At 41.3% G+C, this 17777-nt stretch overlaps 1 protein-coding gene across 1 annotated transcript in view; it reads right to left on the bottom strand.

Annotated features, from left to right (window-relative positions):
- Positions 1-11057, bottom strand: part of LOC134337005 (septin-4-like) — a 106158-nt gene extending 95101 nt beyond the window's left edge. The window contains exon 1 of the mRNA XM_063031748.1: positions 11027-11057. Coding sequence (XP_062887818.1) covers positions 11027-11047 — 21 coding nt within the window. The 5' untranslated portion in view covers positions 11048-11057. The remainder of the gene's footprint in view (positions 1-11026) is intronic.
- Between the last annotated feature and the right edge of the window lie 6720 nt (positions 11058-17777).

The following is a 17777-nucleotide window of genomic DNA, read 5'->3' as shown; positions in this document are numbered from 1 at the left end:
AGAACATAAAAACGGACTGTAAAAGCTTTTATAGATATGTAAAAAGGAAAAGACTGATAAAGACAAATGTAGGTCCCCTGCAGACAGAAACAGGTGAATTGATTATGGGGAGCAAGGACATGGCAGACCAATTGAATAATTACTTTGGTTCTGTCTTCACTAAGGAGGACATAAATAATCTTCCAGAAATAGTAAGGGACAGAGGGTCCAGTGAGATGGAGGAACTGAGTGAAATACATGTTAGTAGGGAAGTGGTGTTAGGTAAATTGAAGGGATTGAAGGCAGATAAATCCCCAGGGCCAGATGGTCTGCATCCTAGAGTGCTTAAGGAGGTAGCCCAAGAAATAGTGGATGCATTAGTGATAATTTTTCAAAACTCGTTAGATTCTGGACTAGTTCCTGAGGATTGGAGGGTGGCTAATGTAACCCCACTTTTTAAAAAAGGAGGGAGAGAGAAACCGGGGAATTATAGGCCGGTTAGCCTAACGTCGGTGGTGGGGAAACTGCTGGAGTCAGTTATCAAGGATGTGATAACAGCACATTTGGAAAGCGGTGAAATGATCGGACAAAGTCAGCATGGATTTGTGAAAGGAAAATCATGTCTGACGAATCTCATAGAATTTTTTGAGGATGTAACTAGTAGAGTGGATAGGGGAGAACCAGTGGATGTGGTATATTTGGATTTTCAAAAGGCTTTTGACAAGGTCCCACACAGGAGATTAGTGTGCAAACTTAAAGCACATGGTATTGGGGGTAAGGTATTGGTGTGGGTGGAGAATTGGTTAGCAGACAGGAAGCAAAGAGTGGGAATAAACGGGACCTTTTCAAAATGGCAGGCGGTGACTAGTGGGGTACCGCAAGGCTCAGTGCTGGGACCCCAGTTGTTTACAATATATATTAATGACTTGGATGAGGGAATTAAATGCAGCATCTCCAAGTTTGTGGATGACACGAAGCTGGGTGGCAGTGTTAGCAGTGAGGAGGATGCTAAGAGGATGCAGGGTGACTTGGATAGGTTGGGCGAGTGGGCAAACTCATGGCAGATGCAATTTAATGTGGATAAATGTGAAGTTATCCACTTTGGTGGCAAAAATAGGAAAACAGATTATTATGTGAATGGTGGCCGATTTGGAAAAGGGGAGGTGCAACGAGACCTGGGTGTCATTATACACCAGTCATTGAAAGTGGGCATGCAGGTACAGCAGGCAGTGAAAAAGGCAAACGGTATGCTGCCATTTATAGCAAGAGGATTCGAGTACAGAAGCAGGGAGGTACTACTGCAGTTGTACAAGGCCTTGGTGAGACCACACCTGGAGTATTGTGTGCAGTTTTGGTCCCCTAATCTGAGGAAAGACATCTTTGCCATAGAGGGAGTACAAAGAAGGTTCACCAGATGGATTCCTGGGATGGCAGGTCTTTCATATGAAGAAAGACTGGATGAACTGGGCTTGTACTCGTTGGAATTTACAAGATTGAGGGGGGATCTGATTGAATCGTATAAGATCCTAAAGGGATTGGACAGGCTAGATGCGGGAAGATTGTTCCCGATGTTGGGGAGGTCCAGAACGAGGGGTCACAGTTTGAGGATAGAGGGGAAGCCTTTTAGGACCGAGGTTAGGAAAAACTTCTTCACACAGAGAGTGGTGAATCTGTGGAATTCTCTGCCACAGCAAACTGTTGAGGCCAGTTCATTGGCTATGTTTAAGAGGGAGTTAGATATGGCCCTTGTGGCTACAGGGGTCAGGGGGTATGGAGGGAAGGCTGGGTTCTGAGTTGGATGATCAGCCATGATCATAATAAATGGCGGTGCAGGTTCGAAGGGCCGAATGGCCTACTCCTGCACCTATTTTCTATGTTTCTATGTAACTGCACTGCTCCAAAGAGCACTACGTATATGCAGTCATTCTTACCCTCGGCCATTAGGCTCTATAATGAGTCAACCTATAGCCGGGAAAGTGATAACCCCCCTCCCATTAGACTTTGTGGTAAGTTTTTTTTTATTCTTTCTTCTTCTCTTCTAATATTTATAACTGTGCACTTGTAACACTACTGTGATACTAAAATTTCCTTTGGGATCAATAAAGTATCTATCTACAACAGGATCAAGGAAACATCAACCAGAGTGCAGAAGACAACAAACTGTGCAAATGCAAATATAAATAAATAGCAATAAATAACGAGAACCTGAGATAATGAGGTAAAGAGACTTAAAGTGCGATTGTTGGTTGTGGGGAGCATCTCACTGATGGGCAAGTGAGTGTAGTCATCCCCTTTTATTCAAGAGCCTGATGGTTGAGGTTATTGCCATGTAGACAATGCCTGCCACCCTCCCCTCAGCAAACCTTTTGATTACTTCTTCAAAAAACTAAATCAAACTCAATAAACCAAGTATCAGTTTAAGTGGATTTAACGTAGTAATTGTTACTGTCTGCCACTCCTCTGACAGCTTGTTCCACATACCCACCAGCTTGTCTGGAAAGCTTACTCTTCAGACCCTCGTAAAGTTCTTCCCCACTCATCTTGAATGTAACCTATAATTTTAAACTTCCCTAACCCTGGGAGTATGACCATTCACTGTATCTATGATTCACCCATATGATTTTATAGACCTCCCTCTCTTATGAGGCCACCCTCTCAGCTTTCTACATCCCAGGGAAAATAGTCCCAGTCAGTCCAGTCTGGTATCATCGTTGTGATTGTTGTCTGCACCCCTACCATCTTAATGACATCCTTCCTGTAGCTAGGTGATCAAAGCAGCCTACAATACATCCAGCACATTCCCGCCAATATTTTGTATGCTTGTAAGATGACATCCCAACCCTTGTACTCAATGCCCTGATCGATGAAGGCAAGCATACCAAGCACCTTCTTCACCACACTGTCTACCTGTGTTGCCACTTTGAGAGAAGTATGGACTTGTAGCCCCAGCTCTTTGTCCTACAGCACCCTTGGTGGCCCTGCCATTTGTTGTACAAGTCCTGCCCTGGTACAGCTGACCAAAAAGCACCACTACACATCTCCGATTTCAATTCCATAGATGCTGTCATAATCTTAGATAACCTTCTTCAGTGCCCACTTGGTTAATTGTGCTGTCAACCACAAACTTCCTAATCATGCAAGCTACACTTTTATTTAGATTGTTAATACACATGGCAAAGAGTCATGGACCCAGTATTGATCCTTGCGACTGGTTGAACACTGGTTAGAGACCTCCAATCTGAGAAACAACCCTCCACTATCACCCTCTGATTCTCATTATCAAGACAATTTTGTATCTAGTTGGCTAACTCACCCTGGATCGCAAGTAATCTAAATTTCTCAACTAGCCTACCATGCAAGACCTTCAAACTTTCTGGATAAGTCTTCAAAAAGTTAAATCAAATTTGTGAACCATGATTTCCTATACACAAAGCCATACTGGCTATCCCTAATCAGTCCTTGCCTTTCCAAATGCAGGTAGATCCTATTTCTCAGAATCACGGAAGTTAGGCTCACAGGCTGATAGCTCTTTAGCTTGTACTTTCAACCTTTGCCACACTCCAGTCTTCAAGCACTTCATCCCTGGCAATAGACAAATGGCAATTTTTTCCCCGAACTTCCCACAACATTCGAGGATACAGTAGTTGGGTACTAGGAGTCTTTATGGGCCTCAAGACTGCAGCACCTTCTCTTTGATAATGTGTATGTGTTTCAAAGCATCACTATTCTCTTCCCCAAATTCTATAGCTGCCTGGCCTTCTCCAAGGCAAGTAAATATTTATTTTAGACCTCACTCACCTGTGTGTGACTCCACACATAGGCAACCACGTTGGTCCTTGAAGGGCGGGATCAATTCCCTCCCTAATCCTGATGCAGTATTTCAATCCAAAACATCAACAATTCCTTCCCCTCCCCACCCACCACCCTCTACAGATACTGTTTGATCCACTGAGTTTCTCCGGCAGATTGTGGGTTTCTCCCTAATTACTTCTTTGGTCTTAATATATTTACAGAATCTCTTGTGATTTCTCCTTTACCTCATCTGCCAATGTTCCACATTCCTATCTCCTTCTGCTTTCAAAATATTCAAAGATTTAGTGCCCATCACCCTCCAAGTAAAGACATTTCAGCATGCCTCTGTCTTAACTGGGTGACCTCTTATTTTTAACAATGACTCCTGGTTTTAGATTCTCTCAGAATATTGTATACTCCCACCCTGTCAAAACAACTCAACATGTTAAATATTTCAGCCATCCCCTCTCTGTCTTCTAAACTCTAGCAGATACAAGGCTAGACTCTTCAACAGTTTCTCTCAACAGGATCTTGAAGACGCACTCTCAGTGTTTTAGGAATCAGCTTTTTTCCCTCCGCCATCAGATTTCTGAACTGCCCATGAATCCACTATTTTGTTCTCATTTTGCACTATCTTTTTATATGCAGTGGATTCTGGTTAATCAAGTCATGGATAATCAGGTCAGCCGCTTATTTGGGACAACTCTTAAAGAGTAAAAATTAATTGAGAAAGTAGCCCTGATTCCCTTTGTTTATTTGGGCCATGGTTGAATGGTAATTAAACTTGAACTCATCTTGAATGTTAAAATGAAAATGAAGATTTGGAGGAAGCAATCATCAAAAGCATTGTGTGAAGGCAGTCCATTATCTGCACTTGGTGTCTGCACTGGTTCGCTTCATTTTCAGTTAATCATAGCAGTATACACTGGATGTATTCCTCCTTTGATAACTATTAAACTAGAACAGTTTTATAGCACTGTAGTAGTATTGGTGATGTTCTAATTTGTTCTGTATCTCACTTAAATACATAATCTGTTACTCAGCTAAACAGTAACTTGTCTTTTTTATACCTCTGTAACTATTTCCATAAAACTTGAGCTAATTGGGGCAGCCACTTAATTGGGTCAAAATGTACTAGCCCCGATGTGTCCCAATTAAGTGAAATCCACTTTATTTTTATTGTAACTTACAGCTTATTTTATATATTGTACTGTGCTGCTTCTGCAAAACAAATTTCACCACACATTTCAGTGATAGTAAACCTGGTTCTGATTCTGATCAAACCAGTAAATCCTCTGTCAACTGTTTCCAATGTCTTAACCTCCTCTGTTAAAATAGGAAACCCGATACTGCACTATGCCTAATGTTGTCGTACCTGTGCCTTAAAGAACAGAAACACATCTTCCCTACTTTTAATCCAATTCCTCAAGCAATAAATAATATTATTCTCAAACAAGAGAAAATCTGCAGATGCTGGAAATCCAAGCAACAAGCACAAAAAGCTGGAGGAACTCAGCAGGCCAGGCAGCAACTATGGAAAAGAGTACAGTCGACGTTTCAGGCCGGAACCTTTCAGCAGGAACAGAATATTATTCTACTAACTCTCCAGATTACTTGCTGTGCCCACTTTCTGAAAAATTGTGTACCTAGACACCCAGATTCCAAAGCTCACCAATTTAGACAAAATCCTTCCTTTTTCATTTTTCCCTTCCAAAAAAGAACAATTTTGCATATTCCTCATGTAATACTCTATCAGATCTTTGCCCATTCATTTAACCTGTGGCACACTATTTGTTACATAGTGCTATCTGGAAAATTTATCTATCTCTGCCTCTTTTCTGTTTCTTGTTAACATTAAGGACACAGTAAAAAGCACTTTGAAAATTAATAATACAGCCAAGGAGACTCAACATGGTTTCATCCAGAAAGCAGTTAGGTATACCTAAATCTTCAAAAGCCATTGTTAAGGTGCCAAAAAACACAAATGATTGTCCAACAGAGAAGGTTAATAAGGTGGGGATCAGAGCAGGGGTGTAACATCAGCATTGATTAAAGGTCAAGAGGTGTAGAATAAATCTCTTCGATGGAAGTAGAATGAAACCCTCTCTCACTGCTCCCCCTTTGTGATCTCTACTACCCTCCGACTCTTCGATGATGTACTCACCCAGACCCACTATCACAGCCATGCATCCTTCCGGGGAGCTCGATCAGATTCCTTCTTCTCCTGCTCTTGACTTTTCTCTCCCACCTGGTTTCACTTTAAACCTTCCAGTTAGCCTCTTTCCCCTCCCCCCCACCTTTTTATCTTGGCATCGTCCACCTTCCTTCTCAGTCCTGAAGAAGAGTCTCGGCCCAGAAACGTCGACTGTTTATTCATTTCCATAATGCTGTCTGACCTGCTGAGTTCCTCCAGCATTTTGTGTATGTTGCTCTGCATTTCCAGCATCTGCAGACTTCCTCATGTTCAGAATATAAGCATGTTGGTTCCAAATTGGTGACGATTACTATAAGGGGATTATAAGGTATTAAGTCCTGGATGGTCAAGAGGTGATCTAACAAGGGATGGTGTGAGGTTATGTACTTTTCAGAGAAAGCATGTAAAAGAATAGCTTTCAACAGTGAGAAACAATGCACATGAACATTGAGAGGCATATGAGGCACAAAGTAAACATGGATTTACAGCCTTCAATTTGGAAGACAAATGAATATGCCATCTTTTATTGCAAGGCAACAGGAGTGGAAAAGTAGTCTTAACAAGAAAGTGTAAGGTCTCAGTGAAACCTCGCTCGTGAGACCATGCAGTTATGGTCTCTATACTTGAAGAGGGATGTACATCCCCTGAAATGAGTGTGACAGAGATCAAGTATGTAATTGGACAAGACACAGATACAACCACAGTCTTATTTAGTGGCCTACTGTTGCTTCTATTTCTTATATTCTTTTTAAAGCAGCCCACATGGTATTTATCCAGTTTTGGAGGGGAAAAAAAACAATTCTTCTAACTTGACCTTTATTTTTCTAATTATGGGAACAAAATTAAATAACAGGGAAGGCCTGTTATAATAAGACTGGGATAATAATCAATGTTAACCTGACCATTGTAGTTCACTCTCAATATAGTAGCCTACAAAGTACTCAGGATATCTTCAGGGAGTGGAGTCTCAGAAAGGCAGCATCCACTATTAAGGATCTCCAGCACCCAGGGCACGCCCTTTTCTCACTGTTACCATCAGGAAGGAGATACAGAATCCTGATGGCACACACTCAGCGATTCAGGAACAGCTTCTTCCCCTCTGCCATCCGATTCCTAAATGGACATTGAACCCTCAGACACTACCTCACTTTTTTAATATACAGTATTTCTGGTTTTTGCACAATTTTTTATCTATTCAATATACATATAGAAATGTATTTATTATTTTTATTTTGTTTCTTTTCTTCTGTATTATGTATTGCATTGAACTGCTGCTGCTAAGTTAACAAATTTCACGTCACATGCCGGCGATAATAAATCTGATTCTGATAATAAATTAAGTAATGGCCAAGAATACACTAAATCAGAGTCAGTCAGAGTCATACTGCAATGAACCAGGCACTTCGGCCTAGTTGAACTATGCCAAGGAAGCTAGTCCTATCTGCCTGTGTCTGGCCATAGCCCTCCAAGCCATGTGCTGATCTAGATGCCTTTTAAATGTTTTTAAATGTGCCCACCTCAATCAATATTTCTGGCAGCTCATTCCAAATACACCACCCCCTTCCTTGCATGAAGGAGCTGCTCCTGATGTCTCTTTTAGATCCAGATTTTAAACCTATGCCCTTTTGGTTTTAGAACACACCCACCACCCCGTGATAAAAAGACTATGCCCCTGCCTGTGCCCCTCATATCTCTACCAGATCACTCCTCAGTCCCCTATATTCCAGAGAATAAAGCCCAAGTACACACAACCTCCCCTTGTAACTCAGCCCACACTCCCCTCCACCCCCCCCCACAAAATCCAGGCAACATTCTGGTAAATCTTTCCTGCACTCTTCCTCTCTTCAGTCCTGACGAAGGGTCTCGGCCTGAAACGTCGACTGTACCTCTTCCTAGAGATGCTGCCTGGCCTGCTGCGTTCACCAGCAACTTTGATGTGTGTTGCTGTTCCTCTCTTTCTAGTTTAATAACATCTTGCCTATAACAGGGTGACCAAAGGAGGACACAATACCCCAAGTATGTCCTCACCAAAATTTTAAACCACTGCAACATATCTTTCCAGCTCTTATGTCAAAGCTCTGGCCAATGAAAGCCAACATGTCAAACACTTTCTTCATCACCCTATCAAACTCTGACACTGCTTTCAGCAATCAATGCACTTGCATTCCTAGATCCCTCAACACCATAACACTCTATCGTTCAATGTTATGTTTTATTTTAGTTTGATCTTCCTAAATGTAGTACCTAAAATATAGAGTCATTTGATCAAGTATCATCTGCAGGAAGAACCAAAATTCTTGCCAGCGTGTTGCTTGGATCTCCCTTATAGATAGCAGAAAAGTAATCTGGACATATATTGAATGTTACTCATGATCAAATGTTACATAGAAAATGTCTACAAAATGGTTCATGATCAACAAAGTACTAACATGAAATGAATTCTACAATCAGTTAAGTAGTCTCTGTTTACTGATAGACTTACCTACAGTTCTACAATTTAATATTGTTATTATGCAAGGAGTCACCAGATGCCCAAATTGATGGATGCATGCGCAACTCCTTGAATAAAATAACTCTTCCTTGCATTTGAAGATGTACACAGATTCTGATAAAATAATGAAGAGAAGAGACCATTTAGTCCATTTAACCTGTCGTCCCATCGAGTATTGTGAGCAGTTTCAGTCCCCTTGTGATGGATATTCACTCCTGGTCAGTAGGCTTCTTGGTTGTTTGCTAATCTTGCTTTCTGAATACAACAGCTGACATTTGTAAGACCACAAATAATTGTAAGTAAACTTCCAACTAACAGCTGTTTGACTTCTGGTCATAAATGGAAGTCAGTCTTTCGTTCTTAAAGTGTAAATGGCAAGCAGTAATCAGCTTCAAGTTAAAACCAGTACTGTTTATAGAGCAGTTTGGCAAACAAGCTCTGTAGATAGACGATGCTCTGTCCGTGAGAAGTAAGATTTAGCTCACTACACCTGGCTTATTGCTGCTTGAGATACAGTTTAAGTTAATGAGTTGTTTAATTTGGCTTCTTTCGAACAGACAAGCTGACTCTAAGTTGCTTAGTTGAAGGAAGCTTGCAGAATTGGATGGATAATATCATTTAGCATATTAAATAACTTGTGGTTATGGTTGGAATGTTTATGTGCTCAAGAATGTTAGTTTTACAGCATTAATTCTTAACAGTCCACCTGAAAGCTGATACCCATGTCTCCAAAATGCTTTTTGTGTTAAAAGGGTATCTGTGGAAATATCATTTATATATGAAAAGACCAAAGTGGCAGAAAAAGAGTATAAATGTAAAGAGCAATTCAGGCTTATAAGGAGTGGTTGAAGAACATCAAGAAGGATGATAGGAAGGTGGGGTCCTCTGGCTTTGGTTTCTGCAGGGGATGATTCATTGGTCTGCATTATTGGCATGTCTTTTTAGTTTAAAGAAATTATATCTGTATTTGGAAATACTTTTTGTTTCACAAATGATTTGAAATTTGGAAATTTTTTTATAAGATAGAAATCCTCTGCGAATTTTAAATATGTTTTAAGATCATTGTTTCGATTTAAATGTTTATCACTGAAAATAAATGAACTATGTTTAAATCACTGTTAGCTTCTCCTTGGTAGGGAGGGGGGACAATGTGAGGCTAAAACTTGCCGTGGGAAATAAACATCTTTGAAGATTAGGTAGTTACAGTATAATCTCCCTTTAGTGAGAGTACGCATGGCTACTTATATCAGAGAGGACTTAAGGTCTTCATTCAAGTTTAGAACTTCATGGTCAGCAAACCCAATACCATCACACCCTTATCTAAGAAAGGATGTGCTGGGATTGGAAAGGGTCCGGAGAAGGTTCATGAGAATGATTCTGCAATTGAAAAGGTTAACTTATGAGGAGTGTTTGATGGCTCTGGGTCTGTACTCACTGGAGTTTAGAAGAATGGGGTGGGGTTCTCATTGATACCTATTGAATATTGAAAGGCCTAGATAAGAGCGGGTATGGAGAGGATGTTTCCAATAACGAAGGAGTCTAGGAGCAGAAGGCACAGCCTCAGAATACAGGAACGTCCTTTCAGAACAGAGGTGAGGAGGGATCACTTTAGCCAAAGGGTGGGTGAATCTATGGAATTCATTGCCACAGATAGCTGTGAAGGTCAAACCATTCCAAGGTAGGGAAGTCTAAAATCGTAGGGCACAGATTTATGAGGGGAGAAAATTTTAAGGGGGCCTGAAGAGCAAGTTTTTCAAGCAGAAGATGGTAGGTATTTAAAGTGGAAGTTGATAGGTTCTTGATTTGTAAGGGCGTCAAAGGTTATTTGTAGGCAGGAGAATAGGGTTGAGGGGGAAAATAAATCAGCTATGATGAAATGATGGTGCAGACTCAATGGGCCAAATGGTCCAATTCTTTTCCTATATCTTATGGTCTCAAACAAATACTATACCTTGTAAGTCATTATATATAATGTCATACTCTGCCCAGAAATCACATAATATCCTGGGAGTGGTGAAAAAAAAACAGATACAGATCAAACAAGTTTAGGGGTAAAATAATCTAGTCCATTTTTGCTTGATCCGCATGGCAAACTGAAATGATCGTCTAGACTAGCACCACTGTGACAGGATAAATGAAGAGAATATGATACTGTGACAGCACTTTCCAAAGATCAGCATAACTGGATACAGTACCAAAAGTACTGAGAAAATTAATTTATTCCTCATAATAAATCTTAACAGCAAACAAACTTACTAACAAGAAAGTTGCTGAGATTGGTACAATCTACATTTACATGTCTATTTAGCTAGCTGCAAAAGATTCAACTTACTAGATACCTTCTGAAAACATGAATCAATAAAGCATTTCTAGAATTTCACATTTAACGTACACAAGCTTTATAAGCAAAATGCCATCTGTGAACTCAACAGTTTCCCTGTAACTGAAAGAACACACACACAGCTCACCTCCAGGACAGTTAAATGACCTTGACACACTCATCAACTAATTAAGAGAATTAAACCTACACAATAGCATCAACAGATGGTGGAAGAAAACAGCTCACAGACCTCTCTCAGCTGGAACACCATTGCCACTGAGTGGAACCTATTCCACACAAACAAGGAAGTGACACCTCCAGTATCAGCCAATGAAAACTAAAGATCCATCATACTAGCAGCCATTGTTTTGAGCAATGTAATCTCATTGGTTTAAATTGCTGTGCGGGGTTTAAGTAAGCGCTCCTTATTGCCAGTATTCCAAGCCCTTAATAACAGCTTGAGACTCTCCAGGAAAGGATTAGGGACAGTGTTTGTAGTGAAGCTGAATGGTAAGTGTAGCTGAAATAATTAGCTGCATAGAATGCCAGCGGATAATTAAGCAGAAACCTGCAGTCTTTAAATTAAATTAATCTGAATGCAAATGGATACAGCAGAAGGATTTACGAAGAAAATATTCTATGAATGGAAGCCCAAAGTTTCAACAGACCTAAAATGTGAAATAATATGAGAGAGAAACAAACAGTTGTTAGAAATAAAGCAGTTTCTTTCAGTTACTTTTACACCACACGACATGAAGACAACACTTGTGAGATTCCAATTTATCATCATGTGACCTGGGAAAGATTGGTGTCTGCATGCAACAGAGAGCAAACAATATTCAAGTCTGAGCTGGAAAGTAGCAGGTAATGGGCACTCTGTTCAAGTTCCATGTAATGATCAGCTCCAATAAAAGGAATTCTGTCCACTCCTCCATGACAGTGTGAGGTTGCCATTGTTGAACTCGTCAATATCGTGGGATCACCACTATTGCAAACAGAGTACAAATTATCGATGGATCTACAGTAGCATGCTGCACTATTACCCTCCCAAACCCTTCCCACCATCAGCAAAGCACAACAGGAATGAGGCAAAATATCCTCCATTTGTGCGGACGAGTACAGCTTCAACAAGAGTGACAACATGAAAGACAATGCTGTCCACTTCATCAACGACCCCAACAGGCACTTTAGACATGCACACCTTGGCTATACTGCAAACCGTAAAGCTCAGCTTGCTTCCATGACACCCAGTAAGTCCCTTTGAGTGGTGATGTATGGAGAGATAATGGCAATATTGTGAGTTTAAGTAAGAACAGAAAACTCAGCAGATCAAGCAGCGTCTGTGGAAAAAGGAACAGTTAACTTTTCAGGTTGAAGATCATCAGAACAGGGAAAAGAGAGAAAACAAGTTAGTTTCAAATTGCAGAGCAGGTGGGGAGTGGTGGGTGGGAGAGATCACATTATGGTTTATTATACGTTTGAGAAACCAAACACAGATTGGGCAACTACGGAGCCCACAGCATATTCAGTTTGCACGTGTAGTCCTGAGCTCCAGGTTGTGCGTCACCTTAATTCTCCATCCCCCTCCCACTCCTAGATAATCTATCCATGGCTTACTGCTCTGCTTCAACAAAGCCCAACCGACAGGGCGGTGGCACAGCAGGTAGTGCTGCTGTCTCACGGCTCCAGCAAACCAGGATGAATCCCGATCTGTCTGTATGGAGTTTCCGTGTTCTCCATGTAATTGTGCGAGTTTCCCCCCGATGTTTTGGCTTCCCCCCACATCACAGGGACACGTTTGGGGTTGGGGGGGGTAAGTGAACTCTTTTCTATACATTACCCCTACTGTAGGCAAACAGTACAAGAATTTGAGTAGAGTTGATGAGCACGTAAGAGAAAATGAAAAATCAGGGAAATCAGAGGAAAATTTGAATGTTCCAAGGGCTAGCACGCCCGCACCTAACACGGGCCAAATGGCCTCCTTCAATCTCACAAGAAAAATGAATGTTAAAATATCAGCACTTCGTCTTTCCTCTGGGTGTTTTGCAGCCTTTGGACCTCAAAAATCAAATTTGATAATTTTAGAGAAATTGATTGTATATGAACTAGCCAGGTCTGGTGTGTGGTTATCCATCTGTAACAGTAATTCAGTTTTTTTTATCTCTCCACAGACACTGCCCGATCTCCTGAGCATTTTCAGCATTCTCCTGCTTTCAATTTGTAGCAAAAACTCTGACCTGCATTTCACATCTTTTATAATTTCTTTGCTTTTTCTCCCCCCCATCCTCTCTCAATAATCAATCAACAAGGCTCCGTAACCAGCGTAAGAACCTAAGCAACACTAATCTCATCCAGTTGAAGAGGCTCCCTTTGAGACTAATTTATTTTATTCCTTTCCCAGTTCTGAAGAAGGTTTTTCACCAGAAATGTTAATTCTTCTTTTCCAGTCAGCTGTCCAACTTGCTGAGTGTTTCCAGCATTTTTTAAAATCTCATTCCAGCTGTAGTTATAGCACCAATTCGTTCTGCAAATAGAACCGAATCTTGGTCATCAGATGCTGCTCTTTGATTGGGCCTACAAGTGGTGAAATGGCGCAGGCCACCGTGGTATTTGAAGTCGATGCAGATGCATACCGAGCTGAGCTTCCCCATGCTCCAATATTTCATCCAGATCCACCTACCTGCCAATGTGCCCAATATCTCATTACCAAGTCCATCACCCCTCCTCAACAGGTTTGTCCATCAAACCTTCCCTCCAAGAAGCCCTCTGGACCAATGTGTGAGACCTGACATTCAAGTACTCCTCTCTGTTGAGACAACCATTCATGTCGATTGACCCACCATGTCTAGGTCTTGCATCTAATCTACCTTCTCTGATAAGAGCTTCTTCTCCATGGCTCTAAAACAGCTTAACTGCCTGGCCAGGTTAATGTCTCTAAGCGTATCTAGAACAAGAAAGGTACAAGGCTGGAATGATGGTGAGGGAAGGACAAGCAACAGATACACACTTTTACCATTTGAATCATGTAGATCAGAAGTAGTGGAAGTGATATTTGGGAATGCGGATTGGTATGAACACACTCCCACCACTTGCCCTACACAAGTGGTGGCCATCTCTATGCCACTGAGTTGTCAGATGCAGCACTGCCTACCGTTGGTGTATTGCCGGTGAAAGCAATTATTTGTCCTGCGAGGAAGTGTGTCTTTACAAGTGTTACAGTGTGACATGCCTGCCCTGGTTAAATAGTTTCGTCATCATTAGGTCACATCTGGAATTTCCAGTTGGTGGGTGATTGCCCTCCATGCCGCTCTGTCCCGACACTTGTCCACAACATCCCTGGTCTTGTCCAGCTTAGTCCAATCCTTGATGTTATCCAGCCACGTTGTTCCTTGCCTTCCTTTTCCTTTCTTTCCCTCCACCTTTCCATATAGCAAGTCCAACAAGATGTTATCTCTCCACGTAACGTGTCCACAATAAGCAACTTTTAACTTCATGATCTTCTCCAGCAGTATCTGTGGTCTATCAACTTCAGATAAAACCCTCTCATTTGAAACTTTCTCTACCAAGCTGATCTTCAACATTCGTCAATAGCACCACATTTCAAAAGCATTAATTCGTTTCATGTCATCCTTCTTCAGGGTCCATGTTTCTGATCCATACCTCAGCACTGACCATACGCAACACGCGAGGAAGCGGATTCTACTTTGGATGTCTACCTTCCGACTGCATGGTAGATCTTTTAGCTTCATGAACTGGGTCTTAGCCATACCTATTCTCTTTCTGAGCTCAATTTCACATCTCCCATCATCTGTCAGACAACTGCCAAGATAATCAAACTTTTGCATCTGTTTAATGTCTTGTCCATTCACTTGTAATGATACCATCATTAATGAGTCTTTAGTGCTTGTTTTGCTTACCACCATTGATTTTGTTTTCTTAGGGTTGATTTTTATAAATAGTTTGGGAATCCTTAAACAGTGAGAATGAACCACTAGAGCATCGATGAGTCTGTGAGGCTCTTGTGGAGTACGTCAGTACCTGGTGGGAGTTGTGATTGACAGAGATCGATATCAGGTCAGTGACTGCAGTGACTTTTGTGATAAAACCGCATTCTTTAGCTTATCCGCATATATGTATGCGAGTTAGTATATTAGCACTGTTCAACATGATATTCACAGTCACTGTTAAAATCTTAGCTACCAAGAGAAAGCAGTACGTTGCCTAATCAGGGAGAGGTCCATGAAAACAACAAAATAGTTAGAGTTAGAGAAAGGTACAGCACAGAAACAGGCCCTTCAGCCCATCTAGTCTGTGCTGAACCATGTTGAGTCAGTGGAGCTGAAATGAACAGCGGTGCTGTGTGAAGATAAAGGTGACACATTTACTGACCAGATGTCCAGCGTGATTTGGTTTGTGGCCAGATACACTCTCATGTGATTACAGGAATAAAAAAAACATACATTTGATATATTTGTGGAACGTGAAGTGTAACAAGCTGTGTAAAACTTGGGCTGACTAGAGAGATCAAAAGAGAGACAGAGACAGGAGTTAGACCAGCCTGCTTGTTCAACCGTATGAGAAGAGGTCACAGACTCTCAAAGTCAGAGGATCAATCAACATCAAGTTCACATTCCATAGGACCGGCCATCTGAGATCAGGTAATGTCTGTAACTTCAAAGTAACTGGGGGCTGTAACAATAAAGTAAATTAGTTGACATTATTTAAAAGCAGCAATATTTTGGTAACTTATGACACAGTGTTTCAGGGTGAAGGGACTTTGATGTGTTGCTTGGCGCAGATTTGTGTGTGAGAACATTAGTGTTTTTTCCAGTTCTGCATCTAGGTCCTGGGAGTTTTAGTCCTGGTGCTGACATCATTAGCCACTGCAACACATCCAAAATGCTGGAAGAACTCAGCAGGCCAGACAGCAACTCAGGAAAGGAGTAAACAGTCTACGTTTCGGGCTGAGACTCTTCATCAAACTGTGTGTGCTGCTTTGATTTCCAGCATCTGCAGATGTTCTCGTTTGTCATTAGTCACTTCTCACCACAGACATTTCATGATATACTGGCAATGAGATATTTACTGGGGTTCTTTGTGCAAATACATTGCTCTCAAATTCCTCCCCCCAAACTTCCCACCCCACCCACGTCATTAGCTAAAATACTCGGAGTGAATCACAACATTCACCCACTTCCATGCTCTGCCTTGGCTTGCTAACCTCTGAGTGACTTCGAAGAGCAGCTTTATTTTATGAGGTACACTCATAGTTCCAATCTGCATATTAGCTAGAGACCACAACTCCTGGATAAACATTAATGCAATGAATGGTACGGTTGGTACTGCAAAATCATGACAATTAAGCAGGAACAGTGCTTATTCATGGAAGGCACATCAGCTGAAAGCAGTGTCAGTATATATACAATTAAATTAGATTAGATTATGAGGACACGCAGTCCTCTTTTATTGTCATTTAGTAATGCATGCATTAAGAAATGATACAATTTGTTCCTCCAGAATAATATCACAGAAACACAAGACAAACCAAGACTAAAAAAACTGAAAAAACACATAATTATAACATGTAGTTACAACAGTGCAAGCAATAATTTGATAGAAGAACAGACCATGGGCACAGTAAAAAAAATCTCAAAGTCTCTTGAAAGTCCTATCATCTCACGCAGCCATGAGCTACCAGTGCCGCAAACTTGCTGGTGCAGCATCCTGGAAGCACCTGACCACAGTCCAACTCCGAGTCCGTCCGCAAACTTCAAGCCTTCGACCAGCTCTCCAATACCGAGCACCATCTCTGCTGAGTGCTTCGACCCCGGACCCGGCAACAGCCGAGGATTTGGGGCCTTTCCCCGCCGCCCCGGAGATTCTCCATCGCACAGTAGCAGTGGCAGCAAAGCAGGCATTTCAGAAGTTTCTCCAGATGTTCCTCCATGCTTCTCACGGCTGTCTCCATCAAATCAGGATTGTGCACGGCATCCTACTTCACAATGCAATTGCAATAACCATTTCACATCACTTTTCAGCTGGCTCAGTTTATCCAATTTGTTTTGACGTTGGAATTCATGGAGGATCCATTCTCAAAGATTTATTTCAACAAAGGAGCAGAATAAAAACACAGAAAACAAACATGGAAAAATACACCTGAAAACTCACTTTCTAGCCTTTTGGAAACACAAATATATAGTTTCATGAATTTCATTTACCTCAACCACCACTTGAGAATTTGAGTCTGAAATAGTCATGTTTCTGTTACTCATTAGAAAAGAGATTGTTTAAATACATGAATTATAATGAAGAATTGTACTATTTAAATACGGGTGTGGGGGGGGGGGCCTTCCAACATAGATCATAACCTGTTTCAGATGTCTTTTTAATTGCTCTAGTAGCCATGGTCAAATGGAGTCATCCCGTTAAACGGTCTGTCTCAAGAAGTGGTACATAAAGTCAACATCAAAATAACCTTGATTCCCAAACAGCTGTTAACTCATTAAAATGATTTGAAATCTCCAGCACTGAGAGATAACCATTCCTCTCAGATTTTCAATTGGCCATTCTCGATGACCATGAAAGGATTGGTATTAGATGGCCAGTGAGGCAGCTGCCTCATAGCTCCAGTGACCTGCTTTCAATCCTGATCTCTGGTGCAGCCTGTGTAGAGTTTGTACATGCTCCCTGTCACTGTGTGGCCTTTCTCCAGTTGCTCCAGACACCCCACATCCCCAAAATGTGTGGATAGATTAATTGACTGTAAATAACTCTTAATGTGTCAGTAAGTGTAGGATTTAGGGTGAGCTGATTGGAACATGGAGAGAATAAATGTGATTAGGTTGCAGAGTTAGTGGGCCAAAGGTCCTGTTCTGTGATGACAACCCTCATGCACAGTTTAAAAATCGGCATTGTAAATTAAAACCTCATCTTGGTCATCTTTTGTTTAATAAAATACAAGCCCAAAATCCTTCTGACCCTTTGTTCCTTCAATCTATATG

This window comes from Mobula hypostoma, chromosome 23 (assembly GCF_963921235.1).
Source record: "Mobula hypostoma chromosome 23, sMobHyp1.1, whole genome shotgun sequence".
Classification (NCBI taxonomy): Eukaryota; Metazoa; Chordata; class Chondrichthyes; order Myliobatiformes; family Myliobatidae; genus Mobula; species Mobula hypostoma.
The sequence above is the reverse complement of the archived record's forward strand: the minus strand, read 5'-3'. Positions and strand labels throughout refer to the sequence as shown.